We start from the raw sequence: 27,628 nt of genomic DNA on the forward strand, positions 1-27,628 counted from the left end.
AACAGACCCCAGTGAAGACTCAAATGAAGAACTGCACCTGGGGACTAATTAGCACGAGAAATGAGAGCTGTAACTTGCAAATAGGGGGTTAAGTACTAATTAATAGAAAAGCTGTGTAATTTGTAACCAATTAATGCTTCTGTGTTAGTTAAAATGTACAAATAGTGTAAAGTTTTGATGATCAGGGAGCCTTTTGTGGGAGCCACCAGCTCCCTGCTTTGTGCAAACTAGAATAAAACACTGAAATCCCTCACCTTGGTGTGTGAATTGGATGGCACTGGGAATGAGCCCATGGCTGGGATGACACGGATCTAACACATCCCCCACCGTGGAAGGAAGAGGCAGAGCACAGTGAGGCTTTTTTCAAAATCAGTAAAACTTTATTCTATTTCCATTCTTTGCCATTAACAGAAAAAAAATTGGAGAAAGCAATGTTTTGTTTTACAAAGATAATGCATCTCCCAGAGAAGAAAACCCTAAATTGAGAATAGAGGTAACATGAAAAAACAAAACAAAACAAAAAAAAAACCACAGTACTGCCCTCTATTCCAAAAAGTAACTCCTGATCTTTTTGGTTAAAGTAATACTTAGACCAATCATTCAGTTTTCTTGCTTGATAAAAGTGTGACTGGGGAAATGGAGGGAGGGGGCAAGGGGAGGGGAGGGAAAAAAAACCCAAAAAAAGAAAAAAAAAAAAACCAAAACAAAAAAATAAATCAAAACAAAACAATAAACCAAAAAAAAAAAAAAAAAAAAAAAAAGCACACAGACATCAACTATTCACCTTGATGAAAGTCTCAATACAGCTATGGAAAGCCTAAGTATTTATTCTCTTACAGTACACTGGGTGCCGGCTGCAAAAAGAACAAAAAAAATGTATTCACTTCAGGCACAACTTCTTTCTTTTTAAATTTAAATCAGTAAAAGAAACTGGGTTTAGAAGCTGCAGTGTTCTAAGCAGCAGCAGATTTGTGCATTGTTTTAAATATATTTAAATTACCACACTGATGGCACACCTCAGCCTTATGAAATTCTGCACTGTCTGTTCCAGAACACCACAAAATCCACCGACCCTGGGAGAGACTTGCACTGAGCTCTAACGACTGGCTAAAAGGAGTCAAGTTAAATGAACTAGGAAAACACTATAACATTTGGCCATCAACTCAAGGTATCTGAATGTTCATCGAGATCTGATATAAACTGAACTTATTCCACCCTCACATGGTCCTCAGAATTTGAGCAGAGTGAGCTGAAGTGAGCCTTCCCCTCCACTCGGGGGGGAATATAATGCAACTGAGCACTAAGGCATAATAAACCTTGGCCAAAAACAAGGATAAAGCATAATAACTGTAGTGCAGAATTCCACAAGGTCTGCCCGAGCAGAGCTGTCTATGTTTACTCACAGAGGCAATGGAGATTGCAGTTACCAGTTGCGTTAAATGCACCATTCAAAACAAGCTTCTAAAATGTGATACTATAAGGCGCCACCTTAAAGTTCTCCAGAATGCAACTGTGCAGAAATTTAAAATGGTTTCGTAAATTTAATTTTAAACATAACATGAGAAGGTGTTAAAACCGGTGGAATAGCTTCTGAGAATTTGGAGGAAGGGATGAACAGGGAGATATTCAGTACCCTTCGCCAGCCCCACCGCGCGGCCCAACGTCGCCGTGGGGTTGGGATCAGTCTATAACACCAGCCTGGCGGATCTTTCTCTCTGCACCAAATCCCTGCAAAGGAAAACAAAGCAAACTTTTAGCTCCAGCATCGTGGAATCATGAAATCATCTTGACTGGGGAAGATCTTTAGGATCATCAAGTCCGACCCCCGGGCTCTGAGGCAAAGCCGATCCGTTCCACCAAAGCACAGCGTTAGCACGTTTCTAATCAGTCATATCTGTCTTCAGAAACAGGTTCTGTGGGGTGTTCTTTACAGTCCTAGACACTGCACAGATTCCAGACAGTTTGCTCTTCAGATCCCAGACACGTCACTCCTGTTTATCACATGGTGGCAAACCTTAAGTGAAAGCCAAATTTGGGTAGAGGGATTTCACTTACTGCCTCTGAGAAGGGCAGCAGGTTTATAACCAAGATAACCATTGTGGGCTAGAAAGCAAGCAGCAGTTGGTGGCTTCTCTAGTGTGTGCTGCTCTGAAACCCCAGCACACATCACTGACACAGGGACACAGCACCCTGGGTGCTAAAAAACCCCAACCTCACACAGCAGGTGAGTAGTTCAGCACCAGATGGAAGCAGACACAGGTATGTGACAGCTCCCGCTCTACCAGAGGAAGCAGTGCTGTGCTCCCCAGAGCAAGGCACCCCTGCAGTGCCCCTGGCAGTCTGTACCTTTGAGTTATCGGGCCCCCGGGGCTGGCGGAGCACTGTGAGACGCGGGGCGTTGGCATCGTCCAGGTTGATGCTCTTTAAACGGTTCACGAGTCTATCGGGACGCGGAGCAGCAACAGCCTTGGCGCCTTCGCTGTAACACAGGCACACACAGGGCACTGGTGACTTCCCACAGCTGCTGCCAGAGGCCTCATTCATACCCAGCCCTTTACTGCAGTACTTTATAGCAATTTAGATTGTCCCCATGAAGCACTAGTGAAATTTATCCTGGCTGACATCAGGACTCTGCCCCAAAGCTTCACCTTCCACACAGGACTCTGAAATAGCAGCAGCTCAGTGTTCTCCAAAAGCTGTTCTTTAGTGACTTGAGCTGTTGCATTTACTCTCACACTTATATAAGTAGTATTTCCTACGTTTCTGTTACCCAGAGAAGCTGTGGCCGCCCCATTCCTGCAAGTGTCCAAAGCCAGGCTGGACAGGTCTTGGAGCAACCTGTGCCAGTGGAAGGTGTCCCTGCCCATGGTTGAGGGTGGAACGAGATGGCTTTTAAGGTCTCTTCCAACCCAAACAATTCTGGAATTCTATAATTTAACTGCAATAATAAAAGCTTTTGAGCTGCCAGTGGCAGAGCATTAACATCTCTGAAGATGATGGGAACAGAGAACTCTGAGAAAAAAAATCACACATTAGCTTTGTGTCACTGCAGAAGTGCTACCTCAAGCTTAAACAAAATCCAAACTGTGCAGTTTTCTACAAGTAGCTCAAAAGCAAAAAAACACCCATAAGCCTTAAGAAATGCCATACCAAAAAGAGGAGTCCCTAACAACATGGGTTTTCTACTTAAAAATAAAAGTTGCTCTTCAGAAAACAGGTGGCAGCACTATGGAATGTGCTGGCTAGAGGCCAGCATCCACACAGGAATACTATCAGTTTTCTTATCATTAACTTCTACTTCCAAGGCTGTACCCTAATTCCTGCTACAGGGGGAGTTTTTAAGAATAGATTAAGAAGGGAACAAGCTATCTGTAACTAGGAGCTGGGAGTCCTGCTGCTGCCCTGCACTGCATCCCCCTCTGAGTGCTGCCAGCTCTCAGGTGAGGCTCTCCCTGAAGGCAGCTGGAATCCAGAGCTCCTGCTCCAGGAGCAGCCCAGCTCAGGCTGAAGCAGCCTGCAGGGCACTGCTGTGATGCAGACACTGTGCCAGGTTCAATCCCTGTCGTTCCCAAGCCTCACCAGACACGCCACACGTTACAGGCACTGCATTTTCCTGTGCGCTGGTTCAGGATTACGGAGAACTCCACTTCATCCCCAGCCTGGAGCTCCACACCATCCTGCACTTCTTTGACATGGAAGAAGAGCTTTTTGCTGTCACCAACTTCGTAGTTAATGAAACCAAACTGAAAAGCAACACATCACAAGGTTATTGATTCCCTCTTGACCCAAACAGAGGCAGTAACTTACTCATCACTGCAGTTCAACTACATCTACAAACCCTCCAAAACTCTCTGGTGCCTAAGGGAAGTGGAAATGCAATTTCTACACTGAATAGAACATTCTGTCTAGAAACAACACTTCTGGAAATCCAGGTACTCTTCTTGGATTTGTAAACTCAAACCTAAATTCCAAAGTCTATAGAACAAGTTCTGAAAACTGCCCAAGTCCTGGCAGCTGTATTAAACTAAGATGAGCACTGCTGCAAGCTCTAGGACTCCCTGAAAGGTTTCTTTGGTCTGTCACTGGGATAAGAAGCCAGTTACTTCCATTTGCCACTCTACTCATGTGTAAACCAGCAAAACTCACTCAGCCTCTCCATAAATGACTAGAGATTAGTGCTGCACAATAACTATAAACCCAGAAAACATTCACAGCACTGAACTTGCTAACCATTCTGAAATGCAGCTAATGAGGGCCATAATCAGCCTTTGCACTTCAGGTGTCTGTCACCACTGACTGCTGGATGCTGTGAAGAAGCTCCCTCAGAGCATGTGAAGCTTTATTTTCCTACCAACATGCCCCTTGTGCTCCCAGCAGCCCCTCACCTGGTCCTTGACACACTCCACGGTGGCTCTGCGGAACGGGGTGATGTTCACAGCCATCGTCTGCCCGTTCTGCCCGAGGACACAGAGCTGGAACTTCACTGTCTCCCCCTTCTGCAGACAGTCACCTTTGTTTGCCATTCCAACAATTCCAAAGGGATAGACCTCTCCTTTCATCTCACCTAGGGGGGGAAAGCACAAGGCAGAACTGAGAGGCCTTTCCCACTGAGTTCAGACTTCCAATATTAAAAATGCAACTTTTACTGCCAGCTTAGCAGTGTCCATATAATCCTCAACACCTTGTGCAACTTGTGCACTTCTTGTACACTTGTGAAATGAACACTTAAAAGTAACAAATCTTACCATCTTCCATGACTTCAATCATGCCCTGGTACTCAGTCTGTGTGGGATCTACACTCCTCAAAGGACGAATTACTTTACCAGAGTAAACAGTTGGATCAGCTTCTTCAGTGATACCATTCACTGAAAAGAGACAGGCAGTGGAAGAATAGGACATTCTAACCATAGTTTATTTCAAAGTTAATTAAATTAAGTGATTCAGATTGACCAGGAGCCAACAGTTTGCAACTGCCTGACACCCTAATCAAAACTACAGTGACATTTCATATGTGGAAGTAGAAAAATATTGTTTTTTCAAGAAACTCAAGGCCATGGAGATTGAAAAGCAAATCAAAGTATTTCACTTCTCTTCCCCTGCACTCCCTGCTTTAAGCATCCAATATAAGTGGGCATTTCCCCCCCTCCCAAGTTTTTAATACCCTCATCTGCCTCCCTCCTGCAACCTTCCCTCTGTGAAGCACAGCACAAGTAATGCAGTTACTAATTTGGCCAGTTCTGCCACTCTGTCTCTCCTTATAACCCCCCAGCTGAAGGGTTCAGAGCACAATAAAGATCCAAAGAATTGCTACTGTTTCCAGAACTGCTGCTCTGTGCTTTCCTGTTCTCTGGAAACACACGCAGCAGCTTTCAGGAAACCAACAACCACCTCACATTAAGCATCTTCTTGATCTAAGTTCCAGCCATAAACAGATTATTAACCTTTACCCATCATCACCTGCCAAGAGCCCTGTCAGCAGAAAACACCAGGTACAGCCTTACCTGCATGTGTTTTGTTCACCTTCTCTGCACTAACTTTGTTTCCTTTGCCTTTTGACAAGCTGTATTCCACAGTGTCTCCAAGTTCCAGGCTATCAATATCTCCACAGTATTCACTGCAGGAACAGAATGAGGCACAGTTTTCCTTTAGTTAACATGACAACAGTGATGCTCACCCAACATCCACATCAGTTGATCAGAAACTATTTAAATCGCTCAACACTTCACATTTTTAAGAAATCTTTATTAAGGAAAGTGAAGCATTTTCAAATATACACAACTGGATTTGGGATTCAGGGGCACAGAACACCAGGACTGCTGACTAATAAAAAAGCCTGAACCAGTCCAGTTGAGACAATAAATGGAACTGTAGATATCTAAGCATATATATATATATGTGTGTGTGTGTGAAGTGACAATGAGTTTAACAGTCAACCAAACAAAACTCCACACTCTCCCACCCCCACAACAGACAAACAATCAAATAATATTAAAATTCTCATTCACCTGTAGTGGAAGAAGATCTCCTTATCATGATTGGCTGTTTCAATAAATCCAAAGTTATCTTTCAGGGCTGCCACATATCCCAAAAGCCTCTTAGAGCTGTAATTGCGTCCCAGCATTCTGACAGAAACAGCTGTTTGCAGACCAGTTCTCTTCACTTCACACACACAGAACTCGACCTGTTGAAGAGGTGTTAATCAACACTAGACAGAAAAACCCAAATAAACCATGACCACCAACAAAGAACACCCAAATCAACTAATTTCAAAGCCGTGCAGCTCTGAATCAGTTCCTAGGGTCTCCAGGAAAGTAGTTTCCTAGTCAATAATTTCCCATAAACATGTCAGTCATGGACATCTCCTATATTCCAGAGAGCAGCAGTCACACCTGGGATACCTGTAAGGCAGGCCAGCCTCCAGCACTCAGCTTTTTATCACTTAAAAAGACAAACTCTCTGTTTATGTGGAGAGAAACTCTCCTTTTCCCACACCAGTGACCCACATTAAGAGGTACCTTGCTTCACTTGCTTCAGTTTTTAAAAAATTCCTCTTTTAAAAAGCATCCTTTACAAACAAGACACTATTTTCATCTATGTATCACCAGGCTGGAGGATACTTTTTAGTTATACAGAAGATTAAGCCACTCAAAACCAGTATTCCAGGTCATATTACACAGGTGCCTTGTCCATTGTTTGTTCCAAGAGGAAGAAAAATCCAGGAATAAGGCAAAGAGAAGCTCACACCTCACAATACACAGAACAATATTTCCCAAGAGCACACTTAGTTACATCACCTTATCTCCTATCTGGGGATTAGTAGATCCTTCCACATCCTTGGCCTGGTAAGGAATGGTCAGTTTTACTCCACAGTCATCATACACAATTATTCCATCTTCAGCTTCCTGAAAACAAGAGGTCAGAATTCAGCAATCAGTGTCTCATTTGTAAGCAAAGAAGTTTCCCACACACACTTCAAGCTCTGCTCATTGGAGTCTCAGAGGTTTTACAATAATTGCTCAAAACCACAACCAAACTGAGTAAGAAGCTTTAAATGATGACAGACAATATCTTTAAAGGAAATAAAAGTATTAGCACCAGTTCCAGGAAGTATTTACTGGAACCTTAAATATTTTGGGGTTGTTTAAAAAGCATGACAAAACAATAAGAGGTTCCCTTCCAGCTCTAGAAACTTAATTTTTAAACAATTCTATCTAGTATCTTGTGTAGTGAGAGGTAGAAAGAAACTTCCCATCAAGTTTCTGGAATTTATGCTCAACAACATGATAACAGAAGTATTGTTTATGATCCTGTTCACCCAAGTTAGTTTTCACTGACTGCTGTCATCAGCTATTCAGTGTCATTCACATTTATACAGGATAAATGGTACATCAAAACCAGTGGAATTACAGGTTTTAAGGAAGCAGCCCCAGTCTCCAATGCCAGGAATGCAGAACAGGTATTCTAGGAGAGCAGCATTACCTTCTCTTTGCCTTTATTTGGGCTAGTGGCTTTGGCTGGAGTGGCTTCTTTGTCTATAGTGCCCACAAAACGATGTTCTGATTGGGTGTGGAAAGAAACTGTGCCCTTGGGAAGCTTTTTAATCCTTATGGCATGGTTCCTTTGGGCAGACAACATATCCTGAAAAAGATGATCCATCAGATGTTAGACAGACTGCACATAAGTTCTTTAAACACTAAGAGTTTTTATAGAAGTATTAATCTCACTCACAGGAACGACAGTGAACTCCACTTCATCAGAAATATGGAGCTGATTCCCATCCATGATTTCACTGAAGTGGAAGAACATCCGAGCATCCCTGTCCACACACTTAATGAAGCCAAAGCCATCCCTCATCGCTGCAATCACACCCTGAGAACAGGAAAATCAGCAATTACAGTGTTATTCCTGCTGTGTGACACCTGTCTGCAGGTGCTCCACCTGTCTGGAGTTTGCAATAGGGCCTCAATCCTGTGAAAACACTTCATTTTTGCAATGTGCTTCCTTGCAAACCTAATGCTAATGGTTATGGTCAACCCAAAATGCAAACAAGGCCTACTAACCCAGTTCCTCTACTTAATTTCTTATAAAGAGTGGAGAAGATTAATTTAAGCCACTAACAAGAAGGACTGTGGTTAAAATTCTGTCAGTACTACTACACAGAGAACACAATCTTGAAAGGGGTAACTCTATAAATACTACATCATCTACAGGAGTATATACAACATGCATAAACACAAAGAAAATATAGAAGAACCTACATAAAAAGAAAACAAAATTAGAGGGAAGTTTAAGAGAAAAAAACATCTAATTTTCAGACACAAATGAAGGAACTATGAAGAAGCTGTTTAACAACACTACCCTATCCATGGGTGTATGTTATGGTAAGCATGTTCCATAATATTTTAGTGGCCTTCCTGATAACCACCAGAAATGGAATGCTGAATGGTAAACAGAAAATACTGTTAACAAAACAAACCCTAGTGCCAGATCACAGCAGAACTGAGAAAGGATTTATTTACATATTCCATTCAACCCAGTTACTCCAGAGCCTTTAGCAGGTCTCAGAGGATCTGAATGACTGAATGGCAAAGGTACTTCCCACCTTTAGGAACATTCTGCTCTTAAACAGCTTTCACAAACTCCAGCAAACCAGTCAACCTTTCTGGAAGCTGCCAACACTTGTCACCTCAATGACAGCTCAATTCAGGCAGGCAGATGTTTCAAGCAGAGTAGAAATATAAGAATTCTATAGGACAGAATCCCCAAAACTCAGAGGCTGAAGTCAAAGTTCAGGGTTTTTTTAAAGCAAAGGGTCATAATTCACAGCACATTGATGTTACAACACTGTAATTGGACTTCAATTGAAAATGAAGGCAAAGTTACAGTCTGGTTGGAACAGAACCAACATTCCAAGTTACAGGAATGAAAGATATTCTATAATACTCATTAGCACACCCATCTTAGTCCCTGTAATCCACAAAGAGGTTTTGTATGTGAGAGAACTCCCTGCTCTTTACCATCCTTCTGCTTGAGCCTCAGAAAGAGATTGGCCCAAACCCACAAAATCCAAAAGCTGCACACAGTTCCTCCTCCAGTTATTAAGATTTTTCACTATGTGAACCAGAGAAGGCCCAGGTTCTTCCAGTCTTCCTAAGGAACATGAGTAAGTTACCTACCTATGACTCAAAGTATATGAATTTTTAAACTAACAGTTCAAGACTGCATTACTATAACCACCAATCCCCTCCAAGAGGGCCAACTAAGGTCTCATTTTCTAATATGGTTTCCTTTAAATGTTAAAAAAAAGCTAATTTTTTATTCTTTTCAGGCAAAGATGTAGAGGATTGATTCTGAATTTTCTACCATTTAAACACTTGGTTTGGACTGCACATCTGAGGACTGGATTTCAAAGAAGGCAATGCAAGACATCACTGATTTTTACATTTTTGTTTACAACTCCCTCCACGTTCTGCTTTCATTTTCCCTCAAAAATCAAACAATTTTTAGAAGACAGATACTTGCCATTTCTCTAGTTTCATTGGTAAACTGGAAAGTGTTGGGGAGAACCTCGATGTTGGTGGCACGTTCCAGTTTGTCACGTCTGTCTGTGGAAATGTTGAACCGCACGTGGTCGCTTTCCAGCAAGGTCACCTTGGATTTGGTGTCTTTGTCTCCAAAGGGAAGTTCTTTAGGAATCACAAAGTCCACCTTGATGCGGCCGGGTAAAGGATCGCTCTGGAGACACAAAAACCCCCCAGGAAAGGGGAGTTTACCCACAGGACTCAGCTTAACTGCAGAGAACACGATATTTCTGCCAAATGCCTGCTGGACTCAGAGCTGGGCTTCATTCCTGCCACTCCTCAGGGGGAATTTACTGGTCACAGCCAAACACAAGGTGGGGTTTGTTGTTGTTGTTTGGTTTGGAGTTTTTTTTAAGCACCCAGCATGTGCTGATAGAGAAATTAAGCCTATTTCAAGAATTAAATTTATAACCATACTCACTCCACTTCCGAAAGTTCTTTCTTGTCAAACAAACACACAATTTCTTACTCAAAACACACAAAAGCAACAAAACACCCCAAACCTTCCCACAGCAACAACAGAGACCCACCTAAAACCTTAAAGGAAGTGCTTATGAACACTCTTACCCCTAAGTCAAACATTACAGATTAAAAGCTGCATTAACTGTTAATGCTCACAGGAATCCATAGATCTGGCTTATCCCAGCAAATACTTTTCCCCTTTTCCCTACTCTTTTGCCTTAAAGATATGTCCTAAATGCACAAAATTCAGCTGTAAGTATCTGAAATGTTAAAGAACACACACACTCCCCAGTGTCCCACTACCATAACTCTTTGGATATGAAATAAAAAAACAGAATAAATCCTTTCCTGTGACATGATGCTTATGCAGCTGACAGGTACAGGGAAAGGGGAACACTTTAACTGTTTGGCTGGAATTCAACATAATCAAAGCACCACTTCACAAACTGAAGTAACCACTGACATTCACCTGGTTTTTGCTGGGTACTTTTGGAATTACTTTGGTTACAGTTCCTTCAAAATGTTCAATGCTGATGTCTTCAAAAATGACAGTTCCTTGAGGCAGCAGTCTAACATCTGTTGCAACTTCTTTACCCTAAGAACACAAAACCAGTCAAATACCCCAAAAAGAAGAGAGACAGCAACAGACATTCCCCAGTGAACCTCCTCCCCCTTTCCAAAGCTGGAGCAAACAGTGCAGTTCATGCCCTAAGATCTTGGCTCCCGTTTTACTGGATTTCGTCTTACATTTCTGTCTTTGATTGTAAACTCCACATCATCACCAGGCTGTAAGGTTTCTAGGTCACCTTTAAATTCACTATAGTGAAAGAATATCTCCTTCACGACATCACCTCTCTCAATAAATCCAAAGGCTTCCTATGAACAGAAAAAAAGTGTTTAATAAATTGTCCGTTATCGTAACACACCAAGAAATAATTTTACAGGTTCTATCAAACACAATAACAGATTATGAATCCCAGTGGTGCACACAGCTAACAGGCTACCACAAAATATAGAAAAGCAGAAGTAAATGGGACTTTCTTTTTTAAGAAGAGCTGTTTAAACCGTTTCACACAATTTACACCCACAGCTCAAACTGTCAGTAGCTCTTACTAACTTCAGTGTATTACTTTTAAAAGTGCTTTTTTTTTTCAAAACAGCATTTTATTTTCAAATGAAACTTAAAATCACTCACTTTCATGGCACAGACTACTCCTTGACAGCGGGCTTGTTTCTTTTTTAATAGCATAATGTTACGAGCACTTACAGCACCAGTACTAGAGGGGGAAAAAAAACAGGGCAAAACTTAAACAATTAAAAACTGAAACAAAAACGAAGGTTCTATTTCATGTAATTTCATTTCTCAGAACAGGTATGAATTCTGCCTGACCACTAAAACCAATATGAAGCCAGAAAAGCAAGACCAACTTACTGTTTGTTTGTATCAATTATAAAGTTTATTTTATCTCCTGTTTCCAGCTGTACATTTCCTTCAACATCCTCTGGGGTGTAAGTCAGGTAAAATACTTCCTGTAAATTAACATTAACTAAAGTTACTCTATTTGCAGCACAGCTGTCTCAAAGAAAGATTAACACAATTTTGTTTAATAACAATATCTGCTTGATTTAGTGAGAAAACTGGCAATGATCAAACATGGCATGCAAAACATTCTTTTTTCCATCGTGCTGTTTTGATGGGTCTGTGACAAGCAACTTAAGTTGACAGGTTTGTACGTGGCCATCTTTAAAATTCAATTTCTAAACTTTAGAAGTTCAAGATAAGGATACATGAACTCCATGAAGTTTTAAAGGAGAACAACTATTTGGCTCAGTAAAAAGTTCTCCATAGACATAAGCAAGCAAACTGTCAAAAATAACATTACTGTTTGTGGTAATTACCAAAGCATGCTTTTTTTTTTTTTTTTGGCCAAGAACTGCACAGTTGAGTGCAATTTAATGTCTACATTAAATTGAATCTTTTATTTTGCTCATAGACCACAGTGATGGATCAGTGAAGAGTTCAAGTAAAATGCACAAGCTTTACCCCATTACGTTCGTAGCAAACACTCCCTGTTGGACTTTGACCCGGGGCAGCTGGAGATTTACTCTCTAAATTGTGAGGAACAGCACACACAACCTACCAGTCAAAAAAAAAAAAATAAAAAAAAATCCATTGCTAGTCATTTCAGGAGTGGCATTTTTGTTGAACACAAAATGAATCTCAGTACCCTCTACTACACACTCAACAGGGAATGCCACGCTGCAAAGTTTCAATCTCACAGAACCTCTCGGCTCCAAGAAGTGTTTGGAGCCAAGGAAGAGCTCAAACTGAACCTCTGAATTTTTACCAGAACACACTGAAATGTGTTTCAGTGAACTACACTGCATGTAGTTAATATGCATGCTAAATGAACCCAGCCTTCTGTACTGGAGTAAGGGATGGAAATTATGCAGGGATAGAAAATAGACACTAACTTGTCCATTTATTCGTTCTTCAGGTAATATTTCTGGTTTTATCTTCACCAATTTAATAGCAATGGGTTTTCCAGTTCGGCGATCAGAAGACACTTCAAACTCAACGTCATCTGCAAGACAATCAAACATGACAATGAGAGAGTTCTGGTTGGGTCTGTTTGTTTGTATTTTTTGATAAAAATCACTAAATGGCTGTGTTTGCCAATTCACTGCTTGTAGCCAAACACAACGAAGTAGAACTCAGGTGCTTTTGTTACCAAGGAAGGACACACTATTTGCATATATTTCTCTGGTTATTCTGTTCTTTCTCTCCTGTTGCTAATGAATATTCTACTATAATTCCATGGTAATTCCCTCCCTCTGCCCTGCTCACTATGCAGCAGGCTCCACACTGAAGTTCACACAACATAACACAGGCCATTAATCAGTTTAGAAACTTCACTGCCACGCTAATTATCAGCATGAAGTCGCAGCCTCCCCATGCCGAAAAACAACTCATTCTAAACAACTCATGCTTAAAAAAGAAACAGGGAGGACGAGAGGTAAATTCTCCCACAGTCTGAGTACTTGTCTGCATCTCAGCTAGACAAGTTTGACCTAACAGTGTGTACCACAGGCTGCACAAAGTGCTGGGAAGGGCTCCCACCAGGAGTGGTGGGTTATTTGTTAAACCGCCAGAAGCCACAACAACTGCTGGTGTCACGGGATAAAAAGGGTATTTTGTGGCAAGTGAAAGAGGCTGCTCTGCACTCCGAGCTGCTGCCTTTACCTCCTACTTTGAGCTCCTGCAGGTTGCCGTTGTACTGGGAGCAGTGGAAGAAGAGCCTGGCCTGCCGCTCCGAGCACTGGATGAACCCATACGAGGTCAGCAGCTTCTCTATCACCCCAGTCTCGCGCAGCGCCGCCGAAGTACCGTTGGGGTACCCGTTGTGTCCATTGTTGTGGAGCAGGTTTGGATCAAAGCTCATCTGGTGGGAAGGAAGCACAGGAAAAAACAAACAAACAAATAGTTTAAATCAGTTTTTCCATGTCTTTGTAACATAATAACTGACAGAGAGCTTGTGGAAGTTACTGACACAAGTAAACGTTAATAATTTCTAAATTAGGGTAAACCCACCAAAACAGTGATGTTTCTGTAATGCAGGAAGCCTTAACATTTAAACAGGCAAGGTATTTATAAAATAAGCCAGAACTCTAACACCCAAATAAAGCTTGCTTAGAGCAAACCAAACTTCTGACATTTTTAGAGTAAGTATTCCACCTCACATTCCCACGCTCCCACATTCACTATTTCACATGAAAGCCTGAAAATATCTCAAATATCTGCTCTTTCTAATCACCTGTTTAATTTGGAAAATGCAACAGTTGTGAGCCAATGCAATTAGGTTCACATCCCTGCATAGTTTGTCCCTAGTTTGGGTTCAGTCTTTCATACTAAAAAAAATGGTATTAATGAAACAGTTTTGTAGAGTTATGGAATTAATACTCAGAATTAAAACCTAAATTGACATTCCTGGGGCACAGAAGCTCAAGTGCTAGAAAGACTGAGAAAATCTGAAAATAGCATGAAACTAAAGTTAAATCTATAATGAATTAACTTACATACATTAAAACTTTTTTTCCTAAATGGGGTTTTTCCTTTTTAAGCCACAGGTTCAACCTTGAAATATTTCCCATCCCTTTACTAACCCACTGGTTTTTTGATGTACAAGTCCCATTTTTTAAGTAAGCCACTTGGACTTACAGGTTAGCAATTAAATCAGATGAAATGTATTACACCTCACTAAACACTGTAATTCAAGAGAGGCAACTGAGGCAACCCTTCCTCCCTCCCAACAGCCCATATGCATCTTAAAATACAGAATTATTTGTTAGTTTCCAGAGTATTTAATCTGGAAGCAGAATGAGACTGTATCTGTTCTCTGCTTTCTTGCTGCAACAAGCAGAAGAGATTAAAAATTAGTCAGCAATGTGTTTAGTGGAGATAAAGGACACCTGAGCAACTTGTAAAACAGTCACACTTCTTACTGTAACACAGCCACTGAGTTACTCAATGTATCAGAAAGAACAGATACAGCTTGTCTTCTTATGATGTTTGGAAATCAGTTTAAAAGTGATCAGAGAGCACCAAAAAACATCTGCTGTGAAGTTCTTGGGCAGAAATCTTTGCTCTTTGAGACTGACATGAAAAAAAAACCAAAGTGGGAACAACCACACAAAGTGAGGATTGACAGAGTTTTGGCCTCCAAGAGGGGGAGGTGTTCTCCTCCCTTCTGGTTCACACTCACGTGGGGTAGAAGTAGGTGAAGAAAAATACAAATAACAGAAGGTGGGGGGGTGATATGAGGGGGAAAAGGATCCCATGACACTGTGTAATGGTGTCCATCCCACAGAGCTGTGACAGCACAGTGCAGAGCTGGGGGACCACGGTCCTGGTCAGCACTTACAAAGTACAGTGTTACCACCCCAAGCACTTTGAAATTCAGTGAATTAGCAAATCTGCTACAATTTCTGTAATATCCACTGCTTGTTTTCTTGTTCTACATCTCATTTTCCTTTCCTTTAACAACTAGTAGAAATATCTGACTTTCAATCAATACTGCCCACTTATTCTTACCCTACCAACCTGCAATAACTGGCATCAATCAATACCCTTAAGATGTTCAAGTCAGGGAACACTGGCATGCCAGCAAACAGTGAATTAGGAACATGACCCCAGCAGAGACCCCCAGAACTCCAGCCCATCCTCCTCCTCCTCAAAGGCCTCTGGCCAACAAAGGCAGACAGGGCTTTGTCCAGCTGAGTCTTGGAAACTTCCAAACAGAGGTTCCACCACCTCTCTGGGGCAGCTGTTGCTCCCAGCAAAGATCTCTTTCCACTCATGTCCAGCCCAAACAGCACAAAGGATAAAAGCCACAGGAGTTGCACCCTTCTTATGCACTGGATTATGTTTAAAGGGACACATTTTCTCAGAGTTATCTAACAAGAAAGCACTTGACAAAGCTGCTGAGATTTACTGACTAGTTCCTGCCAGCATCATTCCAAGATAAGAATCCTCATCTTTCGAGGAAGGCAATCCCAGGACATTCCACACACAGGAAGATGCCCTTGTGGGAAGGCCACAGCTGAAATGTTTTAAGTCATCCTAGAGTTTAAAATACTTGTCAAAAATAAACTGGTCCTGCAAGTAGGGTGGCTGGGGGAAGGGCAAATGATATGTTATTATACCTTCTCCCAGGAGAATTACAGGCCAGACCATTAACCCATTCTGGAAGCTGAACTGAGCTCCTGTGAGTCACAAAATGGCCACTTCATCTCTGATACAACACAGACACCCTGCCTCAGATGAGCCAACAGACTAAAGGCAATGCTACTGAAGACACATCAGATAATGACAAAAATCTACCTAACAATCAGGTTCAGAACAGCCTTTCCCAGGCCTAGAAAGCCACAGTGCTGTAACCTCTTGCTCAGACACCATTTGAACAGTTTGAGTTTAAAGGAGCATTAGCAGCACAGCACAAAACTCCCCATCCATCCTCTAAAGCCTGACAACTTCAGTTCAAAGATTCCTCAGGTGGCACTAAAACTTGCTGTACAGAGAAAGATAACATAAAGCACCAGCAGCCTTTCCAGATCATTGTCAAACTCCTACATCTGTTCAAACAATTTTATAACAGAGCATAACCAATATCAAATAACAGCTATTTATATGTATCACCAAGTCTTGGCATACAACTGTTCCTTAAGAAACTTCTAGCAACAGGCTACAACCTATTAATGTACAAACAAGACTTTCTTGGACCTGAAATATAAGTTATATACTGGACCAAGATGACTACCTGGCTCTGCTGTCCACTGCCAACAGCTGACTTAGTTTACAAAAATATGAACTATGAACCCACCAGTACAAGTTCTCAGAGGAAGTAAAAAAACCCTGTGCAGGAAGATTAAAACATTAAACACAGGTTATTTGAAAATAGGGATTGGAACCACGAACCTACTGTTACTAGAAGAGAGGAACATCAATAATCAGCTCTCCAGGGTTATAAGTATTGTTCAATAGAACCATACTGCAGGGACTATTAATTCATCATATTACTACTAAATCAACAGCAAAAATCACAGAGTGGTTTGGGTTGGAAGGGACCTTTAGGATCATCTTGTTCTACCCCCTGCCATGGGCAGGGACACCTTCCACTAGCCCAGGTTGCTCCAAGCCCCGTCCAACCTGGCCTTGGACACTTCCAGGGATGAAGCAGCCACAGCTTCTCTGTGCCAGGGCCTCACTATTAAAAGAATTTTTATTAAGAACTACTAAAAAGAACTAAAAGACCCCACACCATTCTGTCAATAAATTGGTTCTCATTAAGCTTAAAAACACATCTGTAACTCTTTACACAGCACCAACCTCGCAGTGATATTCAAATATTGCACTTTCAGTAGTATTTGCCGATTCTTCTGTTTCAGCACAAGTTTCTAAGGATGAAGACTGCTATTATTTTAAAAAAAGGAACGAAAGGAGGAGAGACAAAAAGAGAAAGAAAAAAAGATAGCAAAAGAAGGTGATCTATCAAGCTATAGAGAACACAAGTGCTGCTGCCCTGGGCAGTTTCACTACAGCACTGGAGAAAACAAAGACTATTAGCAGCGTCGGGACGTGCTCTTTTGAAGCTGTTGAGTAGGCACAAACTTCTTGTTTCAGATCAAGCCTTGTATCTTCTTCAGTGTAAGTTGCCTCTTCTTTGGTCTTGAGTTGTTGTTACTGATGTGGTTTATTCTTTTCCTGATCTGAACTTGAAGCAGCAGTTTCAGGTGGTAAATTCTGTTCTGTTCCACTTCATACTGGAGGAAGGGAAAAGACACACACTGAATATCACTTGAAAGGAAATCCTCCCAGAATCACAGAATGGATTGGTTTGGAAGGGACCTTAAAGACCATCCAGTTCCAACCCTTATAAATCAGTTCTAAGTGTTCCTACAAACAGGTGCATTTCCTCTACCTTAGATCTGTAAGTTTGGGAAAGGCTGTTTTAGGGACATATTTGGAATTGCCATTTCCAGTTTTCTTTTCCAAAAAACTACCTCCAAGCAGGGAGATAGTATTTCCAACTTTAAACCCTTTGGACACAGTTACGCATTTCAGGAAAAGTCCCAGGTTGTAGCATTTAAAATGATAACTTACCATTAATATTTCACTCATTAGTCCTCCTATCAATAATTTTATATGTGTGCTCATTAATTAAAATATGACATAATTTAACAAGTGCTTGCACAGGTTCTCAGAGTAGCAACAGGGTGTATGCATGCATGGGAATTAGAATTTCCTGACATTTCTGTTCCAAGAGGCAAGTTAAGGATTAGCAATACCTGAAGCACATTTAGAATTGTATAAAAATTAACAAATTTCTCAATTATATGTCCAGATGCTGCATGTAAAATAACTGCAGAGCCATTCTCTAGGCTTGTAAAAGTTTTTGCAAAATGTTGATTGCATATACATGATATTTGGGCAGATGACACCACAGAGAAACCTTTCTGCAACAATAACTAGTTAGTAATTAATTCCCCCCTAAAGTTTTCCAGTCCCACTTTGTGTTTTCGTGAGAAAAGCAGTTCCAGCAAACTGCCACCTACCACACAAAACAAAACCTGATGGAAACAGCAGCTTTTCTTGAGAAGAAATCAAATCAAGTTTTGAGTTTGTTGCTTATTCAGTAAATAGATAAAAAAAAAGGAGGATCTTTTTGTGGACAAAAGCAACACAGCTACGACTCCATGGATCCACTGGCATATTCTGCAGGAATCCAAAGGTATGAAGCACCAACACAACTCTCCCCCAAGTTGTTCCACAAGTCCCACACCAAAAGAGAAAAAAATAAGGACAAAGCCTATTTCTCTACTGTAGCAGGAAAGCGAATTTCACAATTGACACTGAGCTTTGAACTCCCTTCAGTGAACTTGAAAGAGGCAACTGAAGTGCCTCAAACTGAATTCAGGGAAACTTGAACCCTCACCCCAGTGAAAATGCAGCCTGCAGCCACCTACTGCAAGAGCTCCAAACCCCAAATGTGTGCAAACTCAGCCCCACTTTCACACAAGTTTGGATTTCAGGGATCTCCCCCGGCAGAAGCATCTCCTTCAGCCACCACTCTGAAAACTTCCAGCTGAAATGAGTTTTCCTGCCAGACCATTGCACGAAAGAGAATAAAGAAACTGGGTGAGGGCTGTGCAAACCAGTACCTGGTGTGAGAGGTTTGCAGTGAAAGATTCAATTCTCAAATATTATCAACAAGAAGACAGGAAGTTATTGCAATAATAACAGTATCACCAGGCTTCCCCCACACCTCAGCATTACATCCAGGCAACTGTTGCCACAATCTCCTGCAGGACAGTGTTATTTTTGGGCAGCATTTCAGCTCTCAAATGAGCATCCCCTTGGCCAAGTTCAGGAGAAATGAAGCAGGCACACACTGCATCCCAGGAACTGAGCACTTGGAATCTTCCTACTCATGTACTTCTCTCATTTAATAGCCTAATATGATTAGAGTTCTCCTAGAGCTGTAACTTGTATCACATTACATTTATCATTTTTCTGGGCATAGAATATACCATATTTTCACGTAATAATCAAAACTCCTCTTCTGATCAAATATGACTACAGATAATTTTATTAATAATCGAGTAAGGCATAAACCTTTCCATTAAAAGCCAATTCAACTTGATAATAAGATGGGTTTACTACACTGAAGTTCTTTTAAAAAGAGCTTACCAAGCAAGCATAACTTAAGCAAAAAGAAAAAAATATCTCACTGTGCTCGTCAACCTCAAATTCTTTACTTTTAATTCAGCTACTATAAATACTCCTCCAAATGGTAAACACCCTGAGCAGCTGCCCAGCCCCCAAGTCTTGCTGCCTCCTGCATTTGTGTATTTACAGCTGAAAGGTTTAATGCAAAGACAGGGAAGAGCTGAGCCCTGTTCTTAAGGCCTTTCATGTGCAGACTCTGCTAAATGACAGTAAAGTCACATGAAGCTGTTCAGCCAGAAAGCACCTATAGAGCCCCACATGGAACCTGCCCGATGACAGCATTGTTCTGCTTCCCATTTTCTTCACAAAAACAGGCAACTGCAAGAACCTGCATTCTATGGATCGGGACATGTGCTTCTAGAAACAGCCCTCTCTGACGTGATCAAGATACAATTTAATGAAGGCAAAACTTTGTATTCTCAGAGTGCACGCACAACACAGCCATCAGACACTCGGAGATCAGGCCACTCCACATCTTTCCGGGGGGATACTGGAAGGCAGCACTGAACGCTGGCACCCCAACCAGCACGTGACAGCTACGAGTCCAGCCACCACCAGGGCAGCCAAGTCCGAAAAATACATATATGGGGGAGGAAGGGGAGGAAAAGAGTTAAAGAACTGCCAAGGACATCTGTAATTTAAAAAAAAAAAAATCGAAGTCGTTAAAACAAAAATCGGGGGTTTTAGAGGGTGTGCGCGGCCCGGGGCAGAGTCCCGCGCCGGGTCCCGATGCGGGCGGCGGAGAAGCGGCCCCGGAGCTCCGGAGCCGCCCGGGCCCGGTGCCGGCGCCCGGCGGGTCCGCGCTCACTGCGCTGCACCAAGATGGAGGCGGCGGAGCGAGGGGCGGCCGCGCCGAGGGGCGGCGCCGGGGCCGCGGCCAGCGGGGCCCGCGTTGCGCGGGCGGGCCGGGCCGGTGACAGCGGCAGCGGCGGGGCCGTGCGGGCCGGCCGGGCCGGGGGGCGATGCACACAAAGGGGGGCGATGGCGGCCGCTCCCCGCACACAAAGGGCCGCGGCCGCGCTGCGCCGGGCGGGGCCGCGCGCGGCACGCCGGGAGCCGCCGCCGCCCCTCCGCCCGCACGGCCCGGCCGCTCCGCCGCGGCCCGGAGCCCCCGACGAGCCGCCCCCGCCCGCTAAGGCCGCCTGCGGCCCGCGACGCGGCGAGTCCCGGCGCGGCCGCCGCCGCCGCCCCGCACCGCCGGCCTAGTAGGCCGCACCCCCACACACCCCCCCCATCAACCACCACCGCACACACACACGCTCCGGGCGCGCTGCCCCCGGTGCGGCGGGAGGTGCGCGGGTGGCGCGCTGGGCGGAGCGGCCCCCCCCCGGTGCCGTGAGGGGGTCGCGGAGCCCCCCCGGGCCCGCACTCACCCCAACAGCTCAGCGCCCCCGCTCCAGCGCCGCCATGAGCAGCACGGCCCGGCACGTAGGACTGAGACCGCGGCGCTCTCGCGAGAGCCGCCCGCCAGCGGGGGGAGGGGGACGAGGGGGCGGGGCCGCGCATGCGCACCGGGAGCGCGCGGGGGCTGCGCGCGCTGAAGGGCTCCGTGGGGGGGGTGGCAGCGCCCCCTGGCGGCCGCGGGGAGGGAGAGGGGCTGAGGGCGGGGCGGGGGAAGAGGGAGAAGAACCTGTTAGAGTTTTATCTCTTTCGAATTAACGGCGTCCGAAATGCCCGTGAGGCGTTTTAATCTTCGCTGTCCCAGTGCGGGTTAACGTCCCTCCAACTGAGTCGTTTGCGTGCATTCGGAAAAAAACCCAGAAACTAAATAGAAGTTGTTTGATTGAGGGGAGAGAGAAAACCCCGGCTGAGGGGAGGAGAGCTCCGGTTGAGGGGAGAGAGAAAACCCCGGCTGAGGGGAGGAGAGCTCCGGCTGAGGGGAGAGAGAAAACCCTGGCTGAGGGGAGGAGAGCTCCGGTTGAGGGGAGAGAGAAAACCCCGGCTGAGGGGAGGAGAGCTCCGGTTGAGGGGAGAGAACGAGTGCTCAGCTGAGGGGAGAGATGGAGCCCAGTCTGTGGGGGACACTGAAGGGAGAAGGAGAACTTGTTATAGTGACCGAAAATGTTGTATTTTGTCTCTTTTAAATAATGTCGTCTGAAACGCCTGTGAGGCGCTTTTATATTCACTGTCCCAGTGCAGGTGAACATTCCTCCAAACTGGGTCGTTGCCGTGCAGCCAGAAGGAACCCAGAAACTAAATAGCACTTGGTTTGATTGAGGGGAGAGAGGAAAGCCCGGCTGAGGGGAGAAGACCCCCGGCTGGGGGCAGAGGACGAGGGCTCGACTGAGGGGAAGAGAGAGGGAGCCCAGGCTGAGGGGGGACAGAAAACTCCGGCTGAGGGGGAAGGAGCTCGGCTCGGGGTCAGGGCGGGCTCCGAGCCTTACCCTTGTTGAAGCCCCCACTGAGCTGAAGGATCAGGGGGTGACATTTTGTGTCTGGACTCCCAACCACAGGCAGAGGATTTCCAGTCCTGGAGCTCTGGTCCAGTTTCCAACAGTGAAGCCAATTCTGAAAATGCCCAGCAGCGCTCAGGAACTGTGTATGACTGGGCATTTACAGCCACAGACTCCTCATTTACAGATCCAGAATGGGACAGGAGTGAATGGGACGTGCGGCTGTGTCACGGGAGGTTTAGGCTGGACACTGGGGAAAGGTTCTTCCCCAGGGTGGTCGGGCACTGAACAGACTCCCCAGGGCAAAGGGCACGGCCCCAAGGCTGCCAGAGCTCAAGGAGTGTTTGGACAACGCTCTGAGGGACAGGGTGGGATTTTGGGGTGTCCAGTGCAGGGCCAGCAGTTGGACTGGATGATCCTTGTGGGTGTCTTCCAGCTCAGGATGTTCCACGACTCTATGAACATATTTAAACTTCCCTTGCCAATTCTGGCCCACTACTAATCAACAATAAACTCACTCAAAGCAATTGCTGTTCAGTTTCTGGCTTTTCTAAATGCACAGCAATGACCAAATTGGAGGGATGTTAAATCTACCCTGGGATAGCATAGATAAAAATGCATCACAGGCATTTAGGATGATGTTAATTTAAAAGAGATAAAATGCAACATTTCAGTTATTATAATATTTCACTCAGGCAAGGTAAAAACTAGAGGGAGTGAAAAAGGCTTGGGAACATGCAGAACACATGGAATTCCCCCCAGGACTCACAAACAGAACACACTTGAGAAAATTACTTCTGAGTTTTTTTATTCCCTCCTAAACAATTCCTAATAGAAAAGGATTGTATGCAAGAACACTCCTGTACAGAAATCCCTTGTATCTACCAGTCTTGCTGGATATTCCAGATGTTCACAAGGAAATGTCTCTTAATAAGCACAGGAACAAGTCGCCTTCTGCATCTATCAAAAGTCTCACTTGGGAAAAAGTGGCATAAAAATTTAAACTAATATTGGAAATTAGATGTTTATTGTTCTTGGGGGATTTTTCTTTGATCACAGGTCAGACAGATCTTTATACAAAAGTGTTAATAAAAATATCACCATGTTGATAAATTCCTACAACGCTGCAACTCTAATTTCACTCAATGCAGTAACTATGGAACACCTGTCACTACACTCACCTGTGAAGTGACATTAAAAATCTGTGTGTGTGGTCAGGTTTGGTTATTTTTGAGGCAGACCTGAGCTCGCTCTTCCTGAGTCCAAAGTGGTGGGAGGACAAAGAGCTTTGGTCTGAAGGTGCTGAGCTCTGGGCAGGGTCTGAGCACACCAACAGACCAGGGCTGGCCAGTACCCACACCCCTGGGAGCACTGGTAAGGCTGGGACAGGGCTATCCACTGAAAAACAAAACAGTCAAATATGCAGAGTCCTTCAAAAACGCCCAGGTTTGTGTCAGGAAAGGTTGTCCCCTGATTGTCACCCCTAAAACAAGGTAAAGTTTGCTCTGAATAGGAGAGACTGCTTCAAGTGCCCTTCTGGCACCTGCTGTTCTCTTACCTGCTCCTAAGTGTCCAGGTAACAGAGTCAACCCAGGCAACAAAGTCAGTCCAGGTAGCAAAGCCAACCCATCCAAACCCTGAGGGGTCACTCTGCAAAGCAAAACTGCTCCGTGCAGCCAGAGCAAAGCAGGTCCCTGCCATTTACAACGTGGTTTTTGGATAATCTCTTATTCCCTCTATCAAGCACAATAATCACAACCTGCATTATGTTCTCGAGCTACAGACGAGGTGGATCTAAAAGCCAACTGCACAGCTGGAATTAAATTACCTAAAGCTCATAAAAAAATGACAAAGGGAGAGGAAATGAACGATCACAAGGGAGGACACATCAAATACTTCGGTGTCAAGCATCCTAAGACAGAGCAACAAGCCTCTGCCATCAACATTCCAGGAAAGCGCAGAGAAAACAGCCCACACACTTGAAAGATAAAACAAATATACAAGGAAACAACCTGAAAGAGCAAATCCTTGTCAGGCAGTTTCAAAATAGTCTCTGGAGGTTTGGAGGTGAGGTTTTTTGTGGCCTAAGCTTCACAGTCTGGCAGATCTTCTCTCTCCACCTCGAAAGATTCTTTGCTGATTGACAACAGTTCACGCAGCTCTTTGTTTTCAAGCTGCAAAATCAATATTTTTGCTGAAATAGAAACGAGCTAATTCACAATTAAAGGATGACAAACTTTCAGTAGCCCCACTCCTTCACAGATAGACAAAACACATACTTTGTAATACAAGCATTAATACGGTGCTGACACAAGGGGAACCACGTCATTTAAAGTGTATCTTTTGCTTCTGGCTTCACATATATAAATCTACACATATAAGGACCATCAAGACTTGAGAACAAACAGATCATATTCTGTTTCCTGACCCCACCCCCAAATTTTTGATTATTATGAATCCTTGACACAAACAGAAAATCCAGAGTAAGTCTCTAAATCCCCAAAGCTCGATTTATCCTCAACAGTTGGATCTGCTCTTACCTCCAGCTGAGCCAGTTTCTCCTGAACTTTAAAGAACTGATCATCATCCACTTGAACAGCTTTTCTCATCACCTCTCCCATCTCACATATTCTGTCTATTTGATTTTCAATTTCCTGAAAGACACAAAACATTCAACATGTTCAGGCAAAAGCAACAGTCATAACCTATCCCCTCTAAATGACTTACTTCCATTGTCCCAATTTTGGATTCTTTCCATGTTTTGAATTTTAATCCTTTCCTCCCAAGCATTTGCAATCCTTTCTATCTTGTACACTCAGGGATAAGAACATGCACCTCATTGTCCTTTATCATGAGTCATCATGAAAACAGTGAATAGAATCACAGCAGTCAGCAAGATAAGGCACCCTGACTTGCTAAGAGGGAAAGAATTTCAAGTGTGACAAGGACTGAGGTAACAGATTCGGGGTCACGTGAATGCAATTACTAGGCAGTAAATTTTATATTGCTTTATAAAGACATCAAATACAAAAGCAAAGAAGATTTCAAGTAACAGTGTGCAGTAAACAGGCTCATCTCAGAGGGCAATGAAACCAAAGCAAACAAGACCAGAGCCTCCTGAGGCAGATTTTACAGAATCTGACTGGAGACAGCTCTAATCCTTCTGAAGAAGCATTTTGTTGAATCTCAGAAATGCACATAGACCAAACACTGAAAATTCCAACATGGAATGCAGCAGCTCCTGTTTGAAGAGCAATATATCAGATAATTTGACAGGGTGGGGTTTCTCTAAATGCCCACAGTACTTCCACTGGCTCTGGAAGATAAATGTATCACAGAGCAGAGAATTCAGTTTTGAATTCCATTATTCATAAAGTATGTAAACAAATCAGAGCATCTAGAGGAGAGCTGCAGGAACGAGACAGACTTCTGGGAAAAAAAAAAGATTATTAATCTTCTAAATAGTATTATTTTTCTAAACAGGAAGATGGTTATGATAAAAAAATGGATCTTTAAAAGATATTAAAATGTTGTGACTGTTCTCCAAGTGGTGGGTAGGTGAAAACTCATGGACTTCAGTATGGAAGACTCTGCCTAGACATTGAGACAGTCATATCCCATCAGAGGTTCCTCCTGAGCCTTTTCAGCTTTGCACTTCCAACTTTTGTTCAAATGTAAAGTCTTGATAAGCAGTTTGTGCACCCACTGGAAACCAGCCATTGCTACACCACTTACCTTCAGAGGAGCCAAGCAACCCACAAAAGAGAAGTGGTTTGCTGCCACATATCAGTGCCAAGACACACGTGCAAAGAGTTAGGCTGCCTCCAGTTCCAAAGGAAAACCCAAGATATGAGATGTCAGTTGGTTGAACCAACTTGCTGTTCTCCAATCACATAAAAATGCCTTTTAACAAATGCCTAACACAATTTGTAAGTCTTAAATAGAGATTTAATGTTATTCTGTTTTTATTAGACACCTAACATAAAACAGGCCACAGTTATCAGCAGCCACCACATCCCATCAGCTCTAAAGTCACCGAGTCCAGCATGGATAAAGGGACACTTTTAGGCCACTGCAGAGAGTATCTGGATTTAAAAACACTTGGAAGTGAAAATCTCTTAAGAATTAAACATATACAGTTCACAGAGATTTAGGAGGTTCTTTTCCCTGTGTTACAGTTACTGAACAGGAATGATAACAACTCAGGTATTTTGATTTTACTGCAGAGGATCAGAAATGTTAATTCTTAACCCAGGGAATTCACCACCTGGTCAAAAGAACAAGACTCCACCTGGGCTGTGAAGGGGTTGTATTCTGAAAGGAATAGAGGGAAAAATACCAGCAGAGAGAGACAAGAGTAGGAGAAAATGTATTTTGTAGCAGAGACATTGCAGGACTGGAAACAAAGGTTGTATGACAGGAGCAAGTGAGGGGTCTTGGGCACTGCCCTGTCCCCATTCCACCTTACCACGGAATTCGCCTGATGGACTTTCAAGACCGGTTCTGCATCTTCACGTTTTCTCCCTTCCAAAAGCTGCAACATCTGCTTCCTGTATTTGCTCATGATGAGCTCCAGCGCATCTTGGTGCTCCTCCAGCGAGACCCACAGCTCTGCAGGACACAGCCCGTCAGTGCCACGAACGGAAGAGCGGGAGACCTCCCACAGCAGCGGCAGCAAGTGCCCGGAGGTGCTGGGTACCAGCTGATGGTGGGATCGCGCAGCCCACGACAGCTCAGGCCTGGCACTGCCGTGGGGCTGCCCGGACCCCCCTCGGCCGAGGAGCCACCCGGGACATCCAGCGACTCTGCCACGGGCAACACAGATCCACCCCCACTCTCCCCGACATGACCCTCCCGCCGGCACCACCGGGCGCGCATCTCCCGCGGCACATCCCCGGGGCCCCTCTGACATCACCCACCAGGACCCACCCCCCGATCCCCAGCACCCCCCGGGCCCCGCTCACCCCTGTTCTCCTGCTGCAGGTCGCGGATCTGCGTGTTCTCCTGCGCCAGCACCACGTGCGGCCGCAGCCGGGACGGGTCGGGCCGCTCCGCCGCGACGCCTCCCGGGCCCTGCCGAGACACGGCGGGGGTCGGTCCGGCCGCCCCTCCCGGACCGGGCCGACACGCGGGGGTCGCTCCGCCCGCACCCCCCGCCCCGCGCTCACCTGGTCGGCGCAGCCCGCGCCCGCCTCCCGCATGGCGGCCACGCGGCGGTGCAGCACGGCCGACTGGTCGATGAGCGACTCGGCCGCCGTGTCGTGCTCCTTCAGCCGCTCCAGCAGCGTGCGCGCGTCCGTCAGGATCTTGTCGATGTTGCAGCTCATGGCGGGCGGCGCGGCTCACCGCCGCGGCGGACCCATGTCCCTCCCGGCCGCTCCCTGCCCCTCACACCCCCGGCCCCTCAGCCCCTCACGGCCCCGCCGGGCGCGGGCGGACGCGAACCCGCGGGCCCGGGGGCGCCGCTTCCGCCCGCGGCCACAGCGCCGCCAGTGCGCAGGCGCGGGCCGGCGCGGGAACGCCGCTCCCACAAGGGGCCGCCGGGCGGCGCCAGAGCGCCACGGGCAGAGAGAGGGGCGGGGCCAACAGGCGGGGCAGGGTCAGCGGGCGGGAATGGGGTCACGGAGGGGGCGGGGCCACATCGAGGGGCGGATCTACTGTGGGCGCGGCCGGCGCGAGGGGCGTGGCCAGGGGCGGGGTGCGGTTCCCCCGTCCCGTTCCCGAAGGGAAGCTCGAATCCCCGGAGCTCGCTTTGGTTTTGGGGCGTTTTAGGGGGTTTTGGGGCAAGGGGACACTGCCCCCACCGGCACACTGTTACCGAGCCGCCTGCCCCGGTGAATGCCCCCCCCTCGCACGTTCGTTTCCACGCCGCGGTTCCTCGTGCCCGAGCCCCCGCACCGAACCCC

At 45.1% G+C, this 27,628-nt stretch overlaps 2 protein-coding genes across 4 annotated transcripts; both read right to left on the minus strand.

The window, feature by feature from the left end:
- Positions 1-357: 357 nt before the first annotated feature.
- CSDE1 (cold shock domain containing E1) lies at positions 358-20,816 on the minus strand. 2 transcript variants are annotated; one of them, XM_064635962.1, is made up of 20 exons: positions 20,703-20,816; positions 16,930-17,363; positions 13,288-13,486; positions 12,519-12,628; positions 12,088-12,180; positions 11,476-11,573; positions 11,239-11,320; positions 10,791-10,919; positions 10,513-10,638; positions 9,523-9,735; positions 7,729-7,869; positions 7,480-7,638; positions 6,795-6,902; positions 6,006-6,181; positions 5,502-5,614; positions 4,746-4,865; positions 4,386-4,564; positions 3,580-3,743; positions 2,347-2,479; positions 358-1,728 (listed from the first exon to the last, which is right to left on the minus strand). In XM_064635962.1, the coding sequence occupies exons 3-20, from the start codon at positions 13,484-13,486 to the stop codon at positions 1,681-1,683; spliced, it is 2,391 nt and encodes a 796-aa protein (XP_064492032.1). In that variant the 5' UTR covers positions 16,930-17,363; positions 20,703-20,816; the 3' UTR covers positions 358-1,680. The 2 variants fall into 2 exon arrangements, with proteins under 2 accessions (XP_064492032.1, XP_064492034.1); XM_064635964.1 differs by lacking the exon at positions 12,088-12,180.
- Positions 20,817-22,513: 1,697 nt separating this feature from the next.
- On the minus strand, positions 22,514-27,198 carry SIKE1 (suppressor of IKBKE 1). Of its 2 annotated transcripts, none has more exons than XM_064636000.1 (5): positions 26,891-27,198; positions 26,687-26,795; positions 26,191-26,333; positions 24,263-24,376; positions 22,514-23,896 (listed from the first exon to the last, which is right to left on the minus strand). In XM_064636000.1, the coding sequence occupies exons 1-5, from the start codon at positions 27,047-27,049 to the stop codon at positions 23,807-23,809; spliced, it is 615 nt and encodes a 204-aa protein (XP_064492070.1). In that variant the 5' UTR covers positions 27,050-27,198; the 3' UTR covers positions 22,514-23,806. The 2 variants fall into 2 exon arrangements, with proteins under 2 accessions (XP_064492070.1, XP_064492072.1); XM_064636002.1 differs by having other exon boundaries at positions 23,702-23,916; positions 26,891-27,192.
- Between the last annotated feature and the right edge of the window lie 430 nt (positions 27,199-27,628).

Source organism: Pseudopipra pipra, chromosome 25 (assembly GCF_036250125.1).
Source record: "Pseudopipra pipra isolate bDixPip1 chromosome 25, bDixPip1.hap1, whole genome shotgun sequence".
NCBI lineage: Eukaryota > Metazoa > Chordata > Aves > Passeriformes > Pipridae > Pseudopipra > Pseudopipra pipra.